The 23,682-nt window shown below is 37.0% G+C and overlaps 1 protein-coding gene across 1 annotated transcript in view; it reads left to right on the top strand.

Moving 5' to 3' along the window:
- The window catches only part of LOC102226347 (glutamate receptor ionotropic, NMDA 2A-like), a 139,181-nt gene that overhangs the window by 86,539 nt on the left and 28,960 nt on the right, over positions 1–23,682 (top strand). Inside the window, exons 5-10 of the mRNA XM_023333988.1 lie at positions 9,677–9,843; positions 11,568–11,702; positions 11,795–11,894; positions 14,543–14,748; positions 21,462–21,576; positions 21,695–21,897. Coding sequence (XP_023189756.1) covers positions 9,677–9,843; positions 11,568–11,702; positions 11,795–11,894; positions 14,543–14,748; positions 21,462–21,576; positions 21,695–21,897 — 926 coding nt within the window. The remainder of the gene's footprint in view (positions 1–9,676; positions 9,844–11,567; positions 11,703–11,794; positions 11,895–14,542; positions 14,749–21,461; positions 21,577–21,694; positions 21,898–23,682) is intronic.

A 23,682-nucleotide genomic window follows, 5' to 3' on the forward strand; every position in this document is an offset into this window, starting at 1 on the left:
TAGCCATGTTGACATTTGAAGAATAAACATAATTTACCAAGGGCTACACTCCAATCAGGCGATAGCCTCACTGTACCAGCCAGAACATTGCAACATCACTGCTTTTTTAATGGTAACTGTAATGGAGTAGTCTACAAAAACCCTTAAAAACTTCACATGAGCATATTCTCCATTAGACACTATGTCTTTTTAATTTTTCAAAAAGAGAGTCTGGATTATTTCTTAAATGTTAATTTTACAAAACCCAGTAGAGATTTTCACCTTTCTCCCCCTTCATTGTTAATGAGACAGCTGCATCCCAGAGTTCAAGATGGATTTTATTATTTTATGCTTATATTTCAGCCAATTAATATTGATTTTGCTTGGATGAGACATGACTAAAGTACAGTCCTTTTTCCCAAATATGCTTAAAGATTGCATACTATTCGGGAGAAAAAAATAAGTTGAATGATTCTTAGCTGTGTCAACTTTTTTGTGAAAAGTCCCCATGTCTGTACAAACTTCAGCAAGAGTATAAATTGGCAGAACAAATGACACTTGGTGAATTGAAAGTACTGCTAAAAGACCATGAAGAAAGTTTTGTTAACTTCAATTTCTTTTTAATGGTTACTGTATGTTGCATTGTTCATACAATGCATGTATGAACAATTTTGTTTTGGATCACTTAATTTTTGGCTATAACAGGGGTAATTGTCTTCATATTTTGTTTAGGCTTTTGAATGTAGTGCTGCTTAAAACAAATGCGTGCAACAAGATACTCTAGTTAGCATGTCAGTTGGTAAAATTAATGGTACACTGTGGACTTTCTAGAGTCCTGACTGGAATCTGATATACTGTTGAAAAAGCTGAAAATTGGGGAACTTTCAAATTCAAAGACTTTGTAAAACTTTGTGATTTAATATTCAAATTTTAAATAACATGTTTTCATTGACTGAAAGTGAAAAATCTCCATAATTAACAGAAATTAAGGTTTTCAAAAATCCATCTGTGTGTAATTCATCTACATAATGTGTTTCACTTAGTGATACAGTTTCTGAAATAAATTGACTTTTCAATAAAATTCTAAGTTTATTGAGCTGGTTTAAATGTCTAAACAGAAGAACTCCCAAAACTAGTCTCTCACCTTTGGCATTGGTCATTTTATCATTTTGGGTAGAGGATATTGAGAACCACTAAATATGCACCTCTGACATACCATGCAGTTCACTGAAAGGGAGCCTGGACTCAGCTGTGGGCACTATTTTGTTGACGCAGAACTTGCCATGCAAATTTGTCTTTACTTTGTGCAATCCTAAGTGGAATGGTACTCAGCATCAACTTGGGGCCATACGGTGTCAGACCCATTTAATGTAGCTACTCCATCCTATCTGACCGACTCCATTAAATATTAATATAGCACATTGCTGTCCTCATCACCATCATCATCATCATCCTCCATATCCCATGCTGGTCTAATCATTTGCATGCAAGTTCCTCTTTGTCTCTCTTAGTAAGTCATTTACTCCTCGTCCCATTCATCAGTCATTTCACCGTATCAGCTGATGGTCCTGCCTCATCTACTGTCACCACATAAAGGCTCTACTTCCTGTTGTCTTGTGACTCTTTGCTGCACCGGCGCTCAAACATGTGTAAGTAGTCCCTGATTATCCTCTACATCTTTCACCACACTTTAATATTTTTATAATCTGATTGCAAAAATGAAATTTGACATGAAAAACAATGTTTTTGGTGAGTGGGGTAGAAAGAGAACAAGTGAGATACTGTTGTGGTTTGGCTGATGAATAATTCAGACATTTGCTGGCTCATGTGAGAAGCTATATTTTAGGGCCCTTTGTGTTTGCGCATGTGCTGTGTTTGTGCAACCTGAGGATCACAAAAATGTACATAGGTTTACTGTATTTGTATAATTAATGCACAGACTCATCGGTAAATCTCTAGGTATGTCGTTTGGAAGGTGGAAATACGTTGGACTCCAGGTGTTTGTGGGGGTTATGGACACATTAATGCACACAGTAGAAACAGTCTTATGATGACTGCAGAAGCTAATATATACAGTCTTATTTTCTGTATTGGGAGTATAGCCAATCAGCAGCAAGGAAAATAAATATGGTTCCTGGATTGGATGTTTTACAAATGCCAGCCAATTGGTGTTAAGTAGAATTGTGACCAGGTATTTCAGCTTTCCAAGCTGCAATTTCTTCTGAAATTATTAGATTTGTTCTGTTGGTTTGCGATCCAAAATCAGACAAGTCCAGCCATTATAGAGCTCTAAACTTTTCTTTATATCCATTATTGCACATTACACTACCATTTTCAAACTGACAAACATTCCAAACAAGAGGGAGCCACCCCTCTGATTCAAACCACCTGGCTTTTAAAGCATGGCCAGGACTAATTAAGGGGCGGAGACAACAATTACATTTCCAGGTAAACAAAAGAACAAACATTTGTGCTAAACAATATTCCTAAACAAATATTCACAGAATTACAACTAACAATTTAACACAAACAAAAATAAGCTGGTACCAAACAAAAAATAAAACATCTCTCCTTCTCAAAGAATGGACCTTCTCAGTAAGGTAAATTGGAAACACCAGGTCCTAGGCATCACTGCTCATGGGCGCGCCTCCATGGCAGCACATGACCTCAAAGGAAAGAGGATGATCAAAACAAAATATTAAATAAAGCAACAATACAGGAAGCACAAAAAAACAACAACACCTGTTGAGGGGGGGTAAATCCCTCACATGTTCTATGAAAAAAATCCATGAATAGGTGGATTTTCTGGACATAACTTGACTTTGAGTCACATTTTACATAAAAATATGCAAGTCATGAACTGCAAATAGGCGGGGATCCACTGTACATTTTTGTGTGTGTGTCTTGAATTTCTGAAATATTCATAAATTTGAGCTTCTTGGTAGACATGTTTGATTAGAAGAGAAGACATTGGTCTGTGTCATCTTTTTTTTGTCCTTGATCAGTTAACATCTTCACTAGCAGGAGTTTCTTTCACTCAAAGTCTTTAATCTTCTTCATTAGAAATTCTTCATGTACTCTTAGCCCACTGATTCTCAGGATTGTATTTTAAATTAACATGTGTAAGAAACAATGTTGAGATACAGCTGCAGTAAGAAATTTACCTGCAGTCATCACAGGAATAAATATATGAATTTTTCTGATTTTAAATCATGTTTTTCCCAGGATTGAGTGATTATGCAACATACAACTTACATTATTAATCACTCCTAATATTTTATGAGATGTCTGTCCACCACATGCTTACTGTAGCCATTAACAAGTTTGTGAATAAATGTAGCTAGATATTTGAACTCTCTTCCAGAATTTATGGAGTCACTTTAAATTAGTTGACTTCCACTGGCTTTTAATTAGGTTGATTGAAAGGACTATTAAATAAGATTTGAGAATTTTCTTTGGCTGATTGTCCTGTTTGAAAACCCAACAGTTTCCAAGTTTTGAACAAAAGATCCAAAGATAAACAGAGATAAATAGAGATTGACTAAGAGATTCAGGAACAACCCAGGACCAACCAAGGCTCAATGGCTTTTTAAATAGAGAATATGCTGGAGCACCAGCAGTATTGTCCACAATGAGACTATTAATGTCAACATGGACTACGACAGTGGCAACAAAAAAGCAGCCCCATATAAAACTACCTGCTTCAGGATGACTGAATTTGCAGCTGCCCACATGGACAACTGAAATGCTTCTGGGAAAAGGTTTTATGGTCTGAAAGTCAAGGTTTGAACTGCTTGGTCTACAAAAGGTCTGCAGGAAGATGATGGGGATCAAGATCCTTTGATATTGGGCTTGTGCGTTGATGTGATACAGCAATACAGTTCTTCATGATTCTGATCAGGGAGTGGTTAGGTTTACTGTCAGTTCTTTTTTAGTCAGTTGACGTTGTTGTTTAGAGTTATAGTGTTTTGCCCCTGATTTCCTTTAAAGACCTCAGTTAAATCTTCAGTTGAGCTCAGTGTAGCACTGACTTCCTGTTTTGTCTTTGAGTATCTTTTTTACAATTGTTTGATATCTTGATTATTTTTTTGTAATTTTCTTTAAGTTACTGGGTATTTATTCACTTCATTGTTAGTGTCCCTTAGCCTCAGTTCAGCTGTCACACATTTGTGTGATTAGCTCACCAGTGCAGCACTCCAGTTACCACTCCTTTTCAGTATTTAAATGTTTATGTATGTCATTTGTCACTGGATTGCTGTACACAACTGTTCCTGCTTTTAAGGTGAATATTATGGCGGCAGTATCATCCTAAGGGTCTGTTTGACTGCCAGCTACACTGATGCAATCCACAAATTGGATTAAATTATAAGTCTGGAGGACTTCTTCAATCTTTTGTTAATTCATCAAAAATCATCAATAGCAGGGTGAGTGAAGCTCAGGTACTGATCCCAAACACATCAAACAGGTTGTTTGAAGGACAGAGCCGTATTAACCCGTTTTTCTGCTAAATACGTGCATGCATTTCAATCCTTGGACCTCCCTAACATGATATTTATGAATTATTCCATTTTGTGTTGGTTATGTTAGTGAAAATGTAGGTTTTATACTCGACAACAATCGTTGCGTGTGGGAAACTGCATAGTCTGAATTACACAAAGCTGGCCTATTTATACATATAGAAAAATCATGACATTCATATCCTATTATAACAAAGAATGGTTACAAGAGTGTTCAGAAATATTTCAGATGCATAAAGATTCAATACCACATCCAGCAGATGTCATTGTTTCAATGTGCCGAGTGACCTTTGACCTCATTTAGTTATTTCATCAATGAGGCAAAGTCAGGTGACAATGTTGGTATGAGTAAATATGTGTCTGGGAGGACATTTTCCCTGTTCTACCAGACCAAGAGCTACACCTTGACTGTGTCCTAAAGTAGTTTCAGACGTGGTGTCATCTTGCAGTGGTCATTCAGTGCATAGGCCACACTTTGTGGCCTTTTGGGGGGTGAAAAGGGGGAGGGGTTCAGCTGTGGGAACGACTGTGATGTAGAAGACATTATTTTAATGTTCCTTCAGGTCTAGAAGATCTAAAATAAGCTGTGTGGGAACAACAAGGCATATGGAATACACAGCAAAACTATGGACACATAGCACGGTGCTGTCTATCTATTATGCTAGCGGCAACAATTGCTGCCATGCTTACATTTGCTCTTGAAGGGATACAATTTTCTTTTTATATCAGTAGAAGACACTTGAAAGAACACATGTTCAAAATATTTTATATATATTTGTTTATTTAAATATTTTACTAACTTCCTCTTGTACAGGTTTGAGACAGACATTTACCTCCAGGGTCACAGGCAGGAAGTAAAGAGGTCTGGTCATGTGGCCTTTCACACTATATACATGAAATTGATACTGCTTAGAGTAGACACACTATTATTTGATTTAAAAGCTTCAATTGGCTGCCAAAAGTCAAAACAATTCTTTTAGAGCTTGCAGAATTAAAAAGAAATGTCTGACAACAATTGTTGCCGGTGGGATTAAACAGGTTAAGAGTCTGGAACGGTCCCACATTAAGCCCTCTGAAAATGCCTTAAAACCTAAACTGTGCCAGGAATTCAGCTGAAATGAAGCCTTAGCGTAAATTCAAACTGGTGATTCTTCAACCACACCTGCATCATCCAGTCGCTGTGTCATCTGCCATCAGCCTATCAGCATCGGACCATGCCCCATCTTTACCTTACTCTGATCAAGCTCCCGCTTATAAGGACCTTCATCCATGGCAGCATCCACTCTCCAGCCGTGCTCAACCCACCTCTGCCACTTCTCCACCTCCATACTCTTGGCTCACCAGGCCTCCATCCTTCTCCAACCTCCACCACCAATGTTCCTCCACCAGTGTACATCTCTTCCCCCTTTAGTTTGGATGAGCATTCCCTGCATCAGAAATGCTCATCCAAACTCATTGTATTTCACAGCAACATGTCTTCCGCCGGGGTCCGAGCGCCAAAGAACTTTAATACATTCATGTCAGTAAACCCTTTTAATCGCTGTTTTTCTCCGTCTGAGTCTCTCCAGATTGAAATAACATTTCTAATAGGAGGAGTGTTGGAATATCCAGTCAGAATTATTCTAGGACATTATCGATGGGAACAGAATGAACAAAGCTGGCAAACAATCTAGTAGACTATGAATATCCTGAAAATCAACCTTATTGAAAAAAATATGGACTATCTTTAAAAACCTGGTCAATGGAGTGAAACCAGTCAATTTAAATTACTAATTTTGATTTGAAGGGGAGTCAGATGTGCTGCCTGTAATATGGATTTGGTTTACACATTTTTTTTAATCCATCTGAAACATTAAATTCTGGCTATAAGATTGTTTTTCATTTTGCTGCACACAGATGGCACCTTAGTGTTTTTATAGGTCTGTGTGTTTATTTCATGGTTGTATGTTGCACCTCTGCAGTTCTGTGAGGAAAATATTTTTTATGCAGGTCCTCAAGTTAAGTTTTTTGTCAGTCTATTGTTTTTGCACTTCCACCTACTGAGCATGAGCTTATTTAAATATGCAAATAAAGCTGGTCTCTCACAGCTTGAAGTTGGTGGCTGGAAACCCTGTTAAGAGTTTTTGTTGTTGTTTATGTGTGAAGTTTGCAATCTCTTTAAGTAGCCATACATACATCAAATCCAAAATCAATCTTGTCCCTATCTGTTCTCTTTACCAGTTCAATCATGTTCTAGATTTTATGTTGGGCCAGAAACGTCACCGGTCCATTGCAGGGCCAAATCAGGCAAGCAAGACAAACAGCCATTCCTGCACACACTTATTAGTACATTTCCTCAGAATGAAGCAGACGGTTGTTTTGCCCACAGCTAATGTTCTCCCTATCTCTCTGATGGATTGGTTTAGCTTTTTTCAGTTCTGGATGAAAAGTTTAATTTTCTTTGTGAGCTCCTTGAGCTGCATCCTGTGGATTCACAGAAACACTTTCCAAATTACAAATGCCACACTTTGTAAATAGATTGCAGGTTTTTCCCTTGTTTAACTGATGGACAAATTATGGGCCAAAACAAGTCAATAATAAAGCTTTTAGTGTAAATGTCATTACATTTTAGGTTCTGGGAAAAAGTAGATGAAGTAAAGAAATAGCTGTTTATTCATCCAATAAGCATCATTATTTTTTACATCATTTAGGCGTGTTTTGTTGGTCTGTTTTTTGTTTAAATAAATCACAATATACTGGCTATTTGTCATTTATTTCCTTATCGGTTGTTCCCTATAACCTGTCAGGTGTGTCATAGTTCTTGTTGGATCTCCGAGGAACATTTCTATCAAAATCCACAAAAAGTATACAAGCACACAAACACCCGCAGCCACAGACTGATGGAACGGGGACGTTTTGAAATGGAATTTCCTCTTTGCCACTTTCTTTTTTTCAGCAGAGAAGTTAAATCTCTGAATGGTCAGATTTATTTTGTGTTGGCTGGATTTGAGTAATTTTTTTGACAAAAGGACAAAACATTAAGTTCTGACAAAAAATTCACAAGTGCAGAATAACCTGCAGTCATCTAAAATGCACACATAGACCATTCAATTCAGTAGAACACAGTGGGTTCTCTAAGTAGCCTTATGTAAAACTCTAAACTATGACAAAAAAATTGTGTCATGGTTGTTTTAAAATTCTGGCAGTATCACAGTAGATGATGGCATTTTTTCACTCATCTACTTATTTTAGTTTGATTGGCATATTTTACGTTTGAGGCTTATTTTACTATCAAGGGAAAAGAAGGACAAGGCTTCAAATCAGAGTTGTCAATTTAAGTCAGAATGAATTTGAAGAAAATGTTGCAGAACGGAAATTATTAAGTTTCTGCATCATAGGTCTCTTTTTGGTTATAGCAAACTCTGGTGAGCTTCAAATGCCAGTAAAATCAGCCCCAAAGTGCAACGGGATCATGCTTGCTGTCACACAGAAATGATGTTTTCCAATTTAGCAAATTCCAATTTTCCAATTTAGTGGTAGATGGTATTGGTCTGATGATCTGAAATAAATTAACAGTATCAAAAATGTATGGCATTAGGAAGAAGAGAGAAAAAAAATCCAAAGACTACACACACAAACTAAGAACACCACATTCATTTTGTATTGTAGAATTTTTTTTTGCTGCCTCAAACATAAAGATAAAGACTAAGATCAGCTGATTATTTTGCTGTAAATATAATTACATTCTTGCACTTCATCGTTTTAAACGTGCAACCTTTTGGATTTAGGTATTGCGACTGATATAAAAGATATAAACCAATATCTACACATGAACTTTATGAAAAATAATAATAATAACAACAAAAAAGCCCCAAATAAAATGTACATCACACGACGCTAATACTATGTATTTGCGGTGTTTCACACTGTGAGTACAAACCTCGGACAGAACGCTGAGCAGCGCTGCACCGTTTCTCTCTTCCTTATTGCTGTCCGTTCTTCAGAGAGACGAGCTGATAGCAGCGCTGCTAAATCACGGCCATCCTGTTCAAAACTTAACACGTGTTCCTGGTGCTGCTCATGATTAAAACTCATAATTACACTCCTCCATAAGCAGTTCTCTGACAGCAGACGGCATGTCTGTGGTCCATGACTAAACTATAATGCTGTTAGGAGTTTTCAGTGACTGCTTCCCTAATGAGATTAACAATTGAAAATGTTTTTTTTTAATTTACTCTTACATTGTCTTTCCCTAATTTTAAAATGGGTCTGATGATCTAAAACATTTTGTTGTAATAAAAAGAAAAAACATAAGAAATTTATAAAGCACACTGTATTTTAAGTTTGTTTGTTCCTTTCTCCAAAGGCTCCTTTTCTCCCTGCAGCATATATGTTAGCCTTAGTCTAATAGATGGAACTGTTATTTTCCTTCCCATTCTGCCCCTCCGCTCGCTCTGCTTCTCCCTCTCTCCTCACTAGTCTTCGTCTTTGTCAGACTGTGGTGCTTTTTGTTGTGTCTCGGGGAGGCTCAGATGACACTTAACACACATCCTGCAATCATTAGCAACTTATTTCACACTCACTTCAGGTTTTATCCATTTTAATAGGTGCTTTGGTTTTGGTGGTCCTCACTGCTGCCTCTTCCTTTCACACTCATCTTCACTTTTCTCTCATTGCTGAGACTAAATGATTTAATCGAGGAGGGCATTGTGAATTAATGCTGTGAAATTTTGAATAGTTTAAAAGAGAATGTTCTGTAATTTCACAAGGGAGATATTAACTGAATCCATATTGTTCACAATTTTATGCCACAGTCATGATAATTTTAGTACTTTTTTTTCTTATTCGAGTTAGCAGTATAGCACCACATTAGGTGTCAGTTGGCATGACATTAGTCTTGGGATCAATTACTTTTTCAGATAATCTGTGGCTGTTTGTTAAGTCTGCTGAGTGCTGAAGTGTATTAAGCCTGTGAGTTATGAGGCCGTTATCACCGACCATTACTGTCCTTCTTGTTGCCAACAGTCACTCTCTTGCAGCGCTGTCTCATTTGTCGCCTGAATCTTTCACTCTTTCTGTATCTTTACCCTTCTTTCCCATTCCTCCCTCCTCTTATTCATTCTCCCTTCTCAGCTCTTCTCATAGTCTGCCTGATTGCAAAGAAAAATCTGATTTTTGACTTCTCCGCTGTGTCTTTTCAGGACGAGAAGTCCACTTTCTTCCAGTTTGGCGCAGCCTTGCAGCAGGAGGCTCTTCTCATGCTTGCAATCATGGAGGAGTATGACTGGCATGTTTTTTCTATAGTAACATCCAAGTTCCCCGGCTTTCAGGACTTCATCAGCACTCTGAAAGTGACTGTGGATCACAGGTACAAATACACCCTGAAGCCCTCATACTCTGAAAATCCTGTGTTGTTGGCATGATCATAAGTGCTGTTCCACATATTTGTTTTCACCCAGAAAGAAATATAAATGAGGTTTTTGACAAGCTTTTGATTGGGGTTTTCTTTATATTTCATCACAGAAGATGTCATAAAATCCAACCCTACACAATATATCACAATATAACTTATTGTAGTAAGTTAGAATATCATCAAAAATGGATTTCTTTTATTTTTTCAACTGGAAAAATAAAAGACAGTCACTGACACCCGCCACAAGGAAGGTAAGCCACAAGAAGTCCTTATTAAAGAAGTTGGCTGCTTTCAGAGTGTTGCATCTTCATTTTATTTGAAAGACAAAGCTGCTGTATATAACTTTTGCAAAAAAAATGTTTTTTACATGTTTGTTAAAACTGCCTCTATATTGTAAAAAGATCAATGTTCTCCTCCTCCTCCCTGATCTACTATTGCTGAAATACATCAAATACACCAAAAATCAACCAAAAACAACCAATCAAAGCCAGGAGGAGGGTCTTAGTGCTGTCAATCATCCTCATATACTCACTGCTCAGTGTAGTAATGGTGAAGAAACAATTTACTGTAACAGGAAAATCCACCGTCATCAGTGGCCATGCTAACAACTGGCTCTGTAACGAGGAAGAAGCTGCAGCCTAGCAGAGAGCAAGAGGGATGGGAGGATGAGCAGCACCACATGAGGTTGTGATTGACGGAGCTAAAACCTGCTCATGGCTGTGATTGGTTGTTTGTAGTTAGCTCTTGGAGAAGGCAGAAGAGCTCAATTTTTTTTCATACCGTACTGTCACGACAGAGTGACAGTTTCAGCAAATATTTAAAAATATATATTTATATTTTTCTTTTCTAAAAGTTACATACGCTAGTTTTAAGTGAAAGGGAAAAGTGTGGTTGAAATTAAACCAAATAATTACAGCCTTGATAGGACTGTAAAGTAAGACCTTGGGGTAGCAGTCCTGGGGGAGAATCAAAAGATGAGCCTCCAGATGTCCAGGTCATGAACTAGAACTGCTGCATGTCTTGTGTTTAGACTGCAGAGGCATACGGCCAAAAAGACTGGACACAGTGGTCCAATGTCCTCTATTTAGCTGAAACTAAATTTTGCCTTTATTTTTAATTTAATGTCCTACATTTTGGAGGCACAGTAGAGGGCCTCAGAATCCAAGTTGTAAATATGTTTCAGTGTGTTGTATTTTCTGTATTAAACATCCTTATTTTTATTCATTTCTATGCAATATTTTTATTTTTTGATTAATCTAATTTTGATTATGTTAGTTATAAATTACAATCATCAGAAATTTAATGAAATACTTTTTAAGTGAATGTGTTTAATTAATCCATGTGACGTTGAGATTTTGAAAGACATTGAAAGACTTCATGTTCCACTCAATCCCTTCATAACTTTAAGTGTTTAGTTTAGTTTACATAACACATGTTTTTCATGTGCTAGCTTAAATAGAAAAGTAGGAAACGGTTTGAAAGTAGTTTTGTGAACATTTTCATTTATCTCTGTATCATATTTATTTACTAACTGTTCAACACAAGTTTAAGACTTAATTGGATTCTGCAGCTAGAAATACCATCACATTTTTCAGGAATGCGCTGTGTGATATCTGATCGTTAATATTTCTTCATGGTTGCTAACCAGATTAAGCATCTGTATTATTTCATTGTTACAGCTTTGTGCGCTGGGACCTGCAGAGTGTTGTGACACTAGATGCTGTAGATGGTGACCCCAACTCAAAATCACACATTGCCCTCAAGAGGATACAGAGTCCTGTTATACTGCTGTACTGCTCCAAGGATGAGGCAGTGTGAGTGTCTTTCATTTTCTGCCATGGTGTTTGTATTTCTTTGTCACATGCTGCCAGATTTCAGCTGTAAATCTGTCTCCTCTCCCTGACAGATATATCCTGGAGGAAGCTCGGTCGTTGGGTCTAATAGGAGCCGGTTACATCTGGATTGTGTCAAGTCTCACCACTGGAAATCCAGACTTTACCCCTGAGGTAGTGGAGCCCACGATGTTGTAAACAGGTGGCCACTTTCAGGCGCTTTGACAGGACAAGATTTATTTCGATACCAGGCTGTTTATGCCGTCCTCTACCTCCCCCAAATTTCTTCTCTTTAGTTTACCCTACCCAACACTAATAAGTGATACTTTACATGAACATAGATGATTATTTTTTCATTGCTGGAGTCAATAATGATTATTTTTCCCATTCATTGAGCTCTTTCTTTGTGTCTAAAATCATTTACTTAGCCCTAAAGCAGGGTATTAAGTATATCTGTTCAAATACAGTATTATCTAAATATAATCTAAATTAATTCTTCTCTCCAAATAATATGGAAATATGTGAAAATAGATAAAGTACATATTGGTTAAAGGACTAAAGGATATATATATGTATATATCTTTGTGTACGTTTAGTGTCTAGGAGTACAATATTGTACAAAAAACACCCACAAACATTTTTTTTAAAAGCTCAAGAAGTGGATTTTGCTTTATATGTCCCCTTTAAAAAGTTGAATTGCTTTCTGAAAAAAGTCTTTCATTAAGTGTCTTCATCTATGATTCATTATTTTTACCAATTCAGCTACATGTAGACTACCAGATCTATTTTTAGACCAGCACCTGAAATGTACTTTTTGATTACATTTATCTAAGTCACAACATCTATGCATGTTTAGATGCCCTGACACCCAGAAATCGTCATTGACATGGTTATCTCACGGGCAATACAAAAAAATACTGTACAAGGTTTAGAAGTTAAAGAGGTAAAATCATCAGAAACCACACTTTTCATCAAGCTGCAGTACTTGTAGTCACTAAAACTCCATAATAAGAAGACATACAGTGGCCTTTCAATGCAGCTATAAACTGGAAGTTGAGAAGATTCAGGAATGTGAGCTACTAAAAGCAGTAAACAGAAGGTAAAAATTATATTAAATTGTTTGCGATGCGAGCCACTGCCACTGTACTTCTAAAATAAGCATTCATGAGGTGAGCAGAAAGTATGTCAGACTTGGCACAGATGATGTCAATGAAATATTTGAAATTTTAAGACTGAGTTGCTCTGACACCTTAGCCAAAAGAGACAGCATGAAACCAGCCTGCATAAAAATAAATACTATTCCTGACAGTGAAACCATAGAGGTGAGAGAATGATGATACAGGGCTGCACAAATGTTAAATATGTTTAGAAAAGAATCAGAGTCTGTACATTGGCAGGAAAAGTCCAGCATGTCACTTATTTTACCATTCAGAATAAATATGGAAAAAAGAGTATTTGCTACCAATCTATGAATTTCCAAACATTTTTATCCAGTCCAATCCCATCCGTCCGTCCATCCATCCATCCATCCATCCATCCATCCATCCATCCATCCATCCTGTATGTGTCCAAATTTAAAGTGAAGAAATGTAAAAAAGAAAATGAACCACCGAGAAACCTGGGAATTTAGAAGTATGGAATTTTGAGGTAAAAAATAGGCTGCAACCCTGAAAAACATATGTAAAATTCTGAGTGGTCACTTGCTGACCAGGTGACTTTCACTCTCCAGAAACCTAACTTATTCCAGCATGATAAAGAAAAAGACTTAAAGAAAATCATTACCTACCCAAGAATGTCACCATGTCAGAAACTGGGAAAATTTTGTGCGTTTTAGGTAAATCACAACATCTATGCTTACCTACAGCATAGATGCTGATATGTAATAAGTGTATATCAGCAACTGGCAACTTAAAAAAGTTGTTAGTGTGCTAATTCAGTAAAATGCACAAACGTTTTCTTGAATTTGTTAGAAAAAATAAAGGTGGGGAATGGGAAAACTATAATAAGTTCTTTTCACACTTCTACTGGGAGGTCAAATTAATCACAAATACAACAGTTTTAAAAGCAGGACATTTCTTAACATGTGATATTACAGATGCATGTGATCTTTCTTCCCATGGTAGATGTTGGAATATATTCATGTGTTTGTTTAGCCTTTTCAATCAATCAATCAATCAATCAATCAATCAATCAATCAATCAATCAATCAATCAATCAATCAATCAATCAATCAATCAATCAGTGAAATACTGTTTAGATAGAACCAAAGTGCTTTCCATTAGTGGTGTAATAAAAATAAAGAATAGAATAAAAAACATGAAAACAAAACAATGTTCCAACATGGGTAGAAATATTAAAGTGTCACTGTCACAGTTCTAAACAACGTTTAGTTCAAGTTTTGTCTCATTCTAAATAAATGTGCTTTAGCTTATATTTAAACAAAATCAGGTCATTGATGATCTGCAATTCAAAAGGTAATAAATTCCATAGTTTTGAAACAGTGACAGCACATGAAGTGTCACATCACTGTTGGACTTTGGCTTGGAGATGATTGATTATACTTAATCTGAGTACAGAGTCAACACCAAACTGAGATGAATAAAGAAGGTGGGGGATAGGATGAAAGATTTAAAGAGATGAACTGATGGAGATGCTCAGTGTAAGAAAGATTCATACTTGTGGAACTTCCAGCTATTAATTATTTTAGTATAGCAGAGGAAACTTTGACACCTCAGAGGAATACATGGCAAAGTTACAAATTGGGGTTACGATACTGAATTGAAGTAAAACTGAATCCATTTTTGCCACTGTTTTCCTTTTAGATGTATCCCCTGGGTATGATCTCCGTATCCTATGACGATTGGGAGTACCCTCTGGAGACGCGGGTGCGGGACGGGGTGGGCATTATTTCCACTGCGGCCTCCTCCATGCTACGGGAGAAGGGGGATCTGCCGGAGGCCCAGGCCGGCTGCATCAGCACGCCCTCAGATAGGAGCCCGGGAAAGCTCCCACCTAGTGCCCTGCGCGGGTGTGTATGTATGACATGCATGTGTGTGTGTGTGCGTGGGTTTATGTGTGAGCATAACCCACAGTGTAAGAAAATCGGGGTCTACAGACTTGCATAACTCAGCTTGTCTTTGTAGCTCAGTGTTCAGCAGTCTTGCATAACCCTTTTAATGTTCTAATGAGAGGGATGGTGTTGGAAAGGAAGCTGAGATGACAGCAGTGTTAAACTCTGTGATTTCTAATGACATTTAACACTGTCAGCTTTTGTGTGCAGCTTTTTGAAGCCAATTGTGTCTCCTTAGCTAAAAGACAAAACAGTAAAAGGCAGACCTTTATGTTGCTGCTGCTCAGCAGCTTCTGATGTGGATGTGTTTCTGCTTCATGACAGGATGCACTTCCAATAACTCAGTCTCATAGCAGCTTTTATCAGCTTTCTTCTTTTTGCTACTTTTGTCATACAACTCTGTGGACAGAACACATCTCCTAGCAGCTATGTTCACGTTTGCTGTACTGTGCAAAAGTCTTGAGTCAACTGTCCTTTTCTTTGTGTTCTCTGTTAAAACACTTCATACTTGCATCTCCCAAGATCTCAGTATCAGGGAAAACTTTCATTTATTTTAGTAATTATATCAAAAAGTGAAACTTATCTCTGTCCAGCCATTGCTTAAACCCGCTATTCAGAGTTTAGGGGCTGGAGAGGTGGAGTACACCCTGAGGTACATGGGTCACCAGGGCAGCACAGAGACAGACAAGACCAAAAACCCTGCAAGGACACACACACACACACACATGCCCGCACTCCCACAACTAAGAACAATTCAGAGCAAACAATTACCCTACGTCATGTTTCTGGACTCTGGGAGGAACCCAACATTAGGAAAGAGAATGAGTTAAAACAGGCAAAGAGTTAAAGAACTTTCAAAAAGTAAGGAGAACTTTTGATGATGGCTGCTTGAAAAGAAAATCTTACTACGTGCATGTAAAGTCGTGGTCTATGACTTTTGCACACTTCTGTATTTGCATAGGTCACTAACAGGTGTCTGCAGCTGTCTGTGGGTCCTTGTCAGGTTCTTTAGACAGTAAGAGAAGAGAAAGATCTAGAAATATGAACGCATAATCACAGGACTGTTCCATGCTGCTCATCTTTGTGTTTCTGCTCTCTGATATTGTAACTGCCTCATGAATATGAAATATGCAATGGCCAAAATATGAAATAATACATTGCTAACCCTCATATTGTTTGTTATTAAACTAACAAACACATAAGGGTCATGTTGCTCAGCTCTGTTTATCTGGAATGAACTATAAGCTTCCTCATTAGAATAGGAGTCATAATGTTGTCATCTTCCTTATTAGTTCATTAAAATATATATTAAGCCTCCAACAATAATGGTGTTATCATGCTGATGTAATAGAACTCTTAATAGCAACTTTCTTAAACTTTATTATGTGTCATAAAACAATGTCATTTGTCTCAGTGAGTTACTAGATTTTGTAAAAACAACAACAACAAGAATAAAAAACAGTGAAGGTGGTTTTTGAGGTTGGATTCCTTTCCCCGAGTTGGAGGAGGTGAGACTGATTGTGCATTAGTCTAGATTCCATCTTTGTCGGAGTGTGAACATCAGCAGCGTGAGACGGAGACGAAGAAACAAGACAACATAATCTGGCATTTAAAAGACACTATCAAATCTGCTGGATCCGACATCACTCGGGCTGCACAGGATTTAAAATCTTAGACTTTAGTATGTGTGAGCTGTGTAATAGTTCAGGTTGGAAACGAGATTTATTCTCTGAGTTTAGAAAAAAATTGTCTTTGTGATGTAACTGGTGTTAATGCTAAAACTATAAGCTGTCACTTTTCTTGCTGCTTTAAAGTAATTTTGTTGGAGAATTTTTTTCTGCCACCTCAATGAGGCATTTGGAAAAGTTTTCACAGAGAACAAAACGTGGAACCTTTACAATAAAAGCAGGGAGATTCAATGTCGTGTTGATTGAAATGCTATTTAAACAATGGCTAATTTTTTGCACTTTCTCAAGTGTACAGTACAGGTTACATCTAAAAATATAAATATCATGAGTAAGTTAGTATTTTTGTCACTCATTTCAGAAGGTGAAATTAATTATGTAAACTCATTACACACTGAGTAAAATATATATCATGTAAGTTTTTTTATGTGTTACAATGTTATTGTAATAATTGTGGCTTACAAATTCCCAAAATTCGACATTCAGTGTCTCTGAAAAATTTATTACAAAGACATTTTATGAGAAAATGGCTTCTGAAAAAAAATGCTCACTAATGCACTCAATTCTTGGTTGAGGCTCCTTTTGCTTTAAGCAAGTTCTGTTGTCTCCATACTGAGGTAACAGTCTGTTGCCTCCTGATGGTACTTTACAAAAGCATTATTAAATCTATTCTAATCTAAATCTATTCTAATCTAAATCTATTCTAATCTACTGCCTGCCCCTGTTTCTTCACTATGCTGTCAGCATCATAAAAAACTAAGACTCAACATAGCATCTAAAATTGTGCACATTTCGACTGACAGCCTGACTAACACAGCTACCATATGCGTTGCATGCACTATAGACTGGAAAAAAGGCACTTTAAGAATAGCCTTGTTCCCTCAACTAACATTGCATTGAACAAACTCCTTTGACAATAGTCCATTCCCCTGTGTTTCATGTGATGCATTGTCTCTTGTGATGTGTGTAAGGGGGTGGAGGGAGGGAAGTATGTTATAAATGTTATATGTCTGTGAGTCTTTGTTTGTGGGGAATGTTAGAAAAATATAGGAAATGTTGAAGTTCCTGTTTATGCTTTTGATGCTTTACTTTTTGTGAGATGACAAAGTTATTTATATCTACAGCTTGGAATACATAATGACAGGCGAAAAAGATCATTCTTGTAGCAGGGCTACGCTAACTAAATGAAACAGCAGCTTTGTTGGTGCTTTGAACCTATCAGCTTTCAGATTTGATTCTCACAACCTTCTTGAAGGACCAGTGACCTAGGAAGATGTTTGCCTTCTGATCACACTTGTCATCCTGTTATCAAAAATTCAGTCATGCACACGTCCTCAACATCCTCAGCCAACAGTACAGACAGATGCACAATCTTCCGCTTCCCCCAGGAATCTATCGTGTGTCCAGCTCCATGTGTCCCATGGGGGCAAGAGGGCTCTCTTTTGTCTGGTTTTCTTGTTGAGAAAATTTGATCAACTGTGTTGAGAGACGAGCTGATCAGATCCATAATTTGCAATTCGGAAGATATGAATCTCTCAAAAAGACAGCACAGGACATAGAGCAAAGCAGAGCACATGGAGGAAGGGACAGGAGAGGGAACAAAAAGCCTCCACCTTTAAACAGAGTAGAAATAACTCTTGTTGTGCTTTGAAACAGTCATATTGTTTCATTAATTAGTTTTCTATTATTCATTTTCTCATTGTTATATTTTGTATTCAGCTAAAAACAAATTACAGTTAGTTTTTTTCTTTCATATTCATTTATTTTATTTACTCTCACTGTTTTTAATCAATCATGTCCTCTTTGCGTTTTCTCCTACCCCTTTTTCTTTCCTGTCTGTTTATTTACAGATTTTTTTTTCTTTTCTTGTGTTCTATTTTATTTTCCCCTTCTGACTCTTTCTGGAAGGTAAAGTGCCAAACAGGAAAAGGTGGCGTCAGCGAGCCTGCTCGATTTATTGGTCTGCATGGTTGACTATGCAGAGAAGAAACATGTTTATTCTCTCTGTAAAATTTCAACTTTAAAACTAAATAGGCCAGGTGTATTAATCATTTTGGGTTTATTATTGGTTTGCAAGGCTCTGTCTGAGTGGACAATGGAGCGATGCTCTTTGAGCAAATGAAACATAGCGCCTACCAATTAGAGCACATGACAGCAAACACCTCGTGCCAGCTGAAGGACTGATGGTGCGGGTCATTTGGTTGACCACATTCTGCCCTCTGCTTCAGGCCATCTGAACAGCTGAAGCTTAGCATAATCAGGATCATTAAACAAGATAACAATTCCAAACATTGCAGCAGAGCAGAAACATGATGATGGAAGAGAAAATAATAACGTTATACAGGCCCTGTCAACCCTTAGGAGTAAACCTGGTTAAACGAGTCTACTTGACTAGATTTTACTTTGTGGTCTGCTTGTATAGTTCTGAGAATTGAACCGGTTTTTCTTGTCAAACACTTTGAGATGTCATTTGGTGTGAATTGGTGTTATATAAATATGATGTATTAAACTGAATTACTGTGATCTTAAAAGAACTGTGTAGATAATTATATCTGCACTGTAGACCCCAATAAACTGAAACACTGGACTAGAAAACATCACTTTAGGTTATTGATTTTACAATCTGATACTGTCTAGATAATTGTTTATATATTCTAATATAACACTCTAGGAGCAGAAAAGAGTGTAGCTCTTTTTACAGTTGTATTTTTTCCTGAGAACAAAGCTCTGGATCAAGTCCTTCTACATGCATACCGAGACATAAAAATATAAATATATCAAGCAATATTTTTCAGGCATACATTAGAACCACACCAGTTTCAGCTGTTCAGATGTAACAGATTTTATACAAACTGGAGGAGACAGTTTATTCCCAGAGTAAACTGTAATGATGTTTTACCAATACATACTCAGCCACGGCAATTTATTGCAACAAGGGCATCACCTGCTGCACTATGAGGAATTTTCAAATATTAAAACATATATTTACCTCAACATGCTACTAATAAATGACTCCATCATAATATATAATAGGGACAGCTTCAATTGTAGAGAGCAAAAGTGTCTATTATGTGTACTTGCGTAGGTTTATCTGGAGCTAATTATTTGTGCTTGAAAGAGGGTGCTGACCCTGCAAAATGTGCAGCATTACAGTACAGCAGTATGCAACAATGTAATAAACTGTGGATTCAAAATGTATTAAAACATTACTAAATATATATTATACTGTATATGTACTGTATATAATAGTATATAACTATATAAGATATAATAAAATCTTAGAATGCATTTTGCTTTTTTTTGCAAAAATTATAATGTAATAATGTGACTAATTATGCAACAATTATATGCATCTAATCACAATCATGTTATAGATCCTACATGTTATTTTTTTTTATTTGATCAATAAATGCCAACTTTTTGTAATTTACTTCCCTGTTTATCTTTACTGACCTGACACCTGTTACATGCATTATTTCACTTATATTTAGGCTGCTTTATTGAAACAGGTGAGGCTGCATTTTATACCTATGAAACAACTAACTATTGCAATGAACAATTCGGGTTCCAGAGACACTTTTCTTTATTAAAGAAACAGTCCCTGTTTCAGCATTCATGCTAACTATGCTCAGCATCCTGAATGTCGGGAGATAAGTTGGAATGTTATTCATGGTGTTGTTGATCACAAAATGTTAATACTATATATATATATATACAGTATATATATACAGTATATATATACAGTATATACATATATATATATATATATATATATATATATATATATATATATATATATATATATATATATATATATATATATATATACAGTTCAGACCAAAAGTTTGGACACACTTTCTCATTGAATTCAATGAAAAATATTTGAAAAAAGCACACTGTCATTCCATGAATGTAGTTTTGGTAAAATTTAAATAATGATCTTGTTTTATGATCACAGAAATGATTCTTTCCCACATAAATTTTGAGGACATGTGACGTGAATTAAAGAGACATCTCCCCAAAAATCTATCAATCAATCAAGTTTATTTGTACAGCACATTTCATCAACAAGGCAGTTCAAAGTGCTTCACATCATAAAAAAACAAGACTTACAACCTACATTATGATATTTTTCACTGGCAGGGTTAATGCAAATCTGCAATCAAATTATTCTTATGCATCATGACTTTCAGTCACAATATTTCAACTCATGCATTAACCTTTCAAGGGTCAACAGCTCTTGAAGGGTCATAGTGAAAATCAGAAGGGAGATCTACTCTCTTTATTTAATACCATTAATTTGAAATTGTTCGTGGGGCTAATTTTTGTCCTTTTTGCTTTGGTCAGACGAGGTTTCTGTTGTCAAGCATCATCCATCAACTCATGCTTGACAGTGTCAAAATGAATTATTTAAGAGGAAGTGCTTGTCTGTTTTGTAATTTAGTCTTCTCCTTAAACTTCCTGAGATGGCCCATCTTTCGCCCTTTGGGAATTCAAGCTATTATATCATGTTTTAACCATCAGATCAAGCTTGCTGTCTGAAAGTGGTTTAACCAAAGTGAGTGTGTTCTTAGTCTCACATCACTGCTGACTCTTTTGCTGCCTTCCATTGGTTCGCTTTAGCAAGCATAAAGGTTTCACCAAAAGCCCGTTTGCACATGTATTGAGTAAGAGAGTGGGGCCACCCTCGTTGCACCAGTGACTTGTCTTTCAGGCGTACATCTGTGAAGGAATCAATGCAGAATGTTGGTGGAAGAGATATATGCCCTCTGACTCTGCCTCCCACCCACTCACACACAGATTCACACTCTGAGGCATGCACACATGCACACAGTGGGTGAAGACAGCATTGATTTGTAGAGGATCCTCTTGCAGCGATTACAGAGTGTTTAGTGTTTTATTTGAAATGTATCTGCTCCTGTGCACAAACTGTGACTGATGTGTAACAACAGCTCCCTCTGCTCCCTAACTCTCCATGGGCTGCAGACACATGATGCATGTGTGGAACGAAGGACGAGATCTATCCTTTACTCCAGATGGTTACCAGGCCAACCCCAGATTGGTTGTCATTGTGTTGAACAGTGAAAGAAAGTGGGAGAAGGTAACAATAAAAGTGTTTTTTTATTATTATTATTAAATGTGATGAGAACCTCCGTAAAAAAAAAAGAGTAAAAGACCGATAAGGATTCTTGTGTCTGATTTTGTTTGTGTGCACACAGATGGGCCGCTGGGAGAACGGGACGCTGTCCCTCATGTTCCCAGTGTGGCCGCGGTATAACGCCCATGGGGATGAAGATGCTGATGAGAACCACCTCTCCATCGTTACTCTGGAGGAGAAGCCTTTTGTCGTTGTGGATAATGTAGACATCCTCACCGGCACCTGCAACAGGAACTCTGTGCCCTGTCGTAAACATGTCAAGCTGTAAGTACCCAAACACTCCAGATGTCAGTGAACTACAGCTAACCACAACTCAAGTTAAAAGTCACATTTATAAAGTATTCAGGCAAAGATTTACAGACTGTGCTTTGCAAAAAGTATTCATGACTACAGCTTTTAAATAATGTCATGTGACAAGTGGAAAGCAATTCATTTCAAAATGTTTTGTCTTTTGACCAGCCGAAACAGTAGAATATACTATAAAAATGTGAAAATATGTATTGAGGCCCCATTACCACAAAGGATATCTGGACGAGTCAATTACTTTCAGAAGTTGCCTCATTAGTAAACCACCTATATTTATGCTGTACATCAGATGTTGTTTAGAGGCCTTTGAACTTTTTATTCAGTGAACAAACCACATCATGAGGACCAAGGACTACAGCAGACAGACCAGGGATGAAGCTGTGGAGAATACAAGTTAGATGAGGAAACATTATCAATGTGCCACAGTGGCCTGTTGAACATCCAGATCTGGTTATGCATTTCTGCTAAGACTTAAATTGTTCTCTATTCAATCTGTATAAGCTTAACTTGTTTTTGAAGAAAAATATACAAAAATGTCGGTCTATAGATGTCTGATGCTGTTAGCAATATACGCCCCTCCCACACCCTCCCAAACAATGTTGTCCCTCAAAGTTTTTATTCTTGGGGGCTGAGTTCTTACTTCGCTTTCCAGATTTTTGTTTATTAAAGGTTTATGACTGTAATATAGTAAAATTTGGAAAAAAGTTCAAGTTTTATGAATCAATTTGCAAGGAACCTCACCTTCAGAGGGTGATAAGAGAACGCTCCTAAAGTAAATCCAATAAAACTAAAGCTGGTCCTTCTTCATCTATATTTGTATTAAACATCCTTGAAATGGAATCACACCTTTCTAACCGATCTCAGTCTGTCTGACAACACAATTGTCAATCAGCTGCTCTTTGCTCATCATCTTGTATTCTATCCTGGGCCCACTCATTTTTATTTTATATAATAATGACTCACCATCTGTTTATGCAGGGGACTGATTTCCAGATGTATGTAGCTTTCACTGGAATAAATACCCATGGTTGGACACATTTACAAGACAGGCAGGTTCACATTTAGTTTGATCTGGGTTTTTTTTCCTCTTGAACCGATAATGAATTTCTCCCTATTGCTCTTTGCTCAGATGTAATTCACAGTGTAGCCATTTTTTTCTTTCACTTAATCTTTATTAGTGCTTTGTTTTGTAATTTAGTTATATAGATTTTGTTTTAAGTAGTGTAGCTATTGATTTTACACTCAAGTTTACGGATATTACAATTAATCCCAAGAATAAGCTACCCCTTTCAGCCCATTGCAGTGTTCTTCATGTTTTACACAGGAATCAATTGCTTTTTCTTTTAAAGCTTTAGAAACATCCTCTAAATCTGTAACCTACATTTTAATTCAAAAATACAGGAATACAAGAATGTATCAACCTTATACAGAGCAACATTTAAAGACATCAGAAAAGAAAAATACAACATTGGATATAAATTGGTCTTCCACATAGACAATAACCCAAAGCATCCAGCCAAAGTGGTTGTTACAAAGTGGGCTTGAATTGAATTGACGATGTTTTGGTGTGGCCATCACAAAGTCCTGATCTCAGTCCTATGGAGAAGTTGTGGGAAGATCTGAACAGGCGTGTGTGAGTGAGGCGGCCAACAAAATGGGCTGCCTCACTTGTGCCCCTTTTAGATGAGTTGGAGTTCTGGCTCATTCCCTCTGTAGAATGAGTCAGAACTCCAGCAAACTGTG

Source organism: Xiphophorus maculatus, chromosome 5 (genome assembly GCF_002775205.1).
Source record: "Xiphophorus maculatus strain JP 163 A chromosome 5, X_maculatus-5.0-male, whole genome shotgun sequence".
Lineage (NCBI taxonomy): Eukaryota > Metazoa > Chordata > Actinopteri > Cyprinodontiformes > Poeciliidae > Xiphophorus > Xiphophorus maculatus.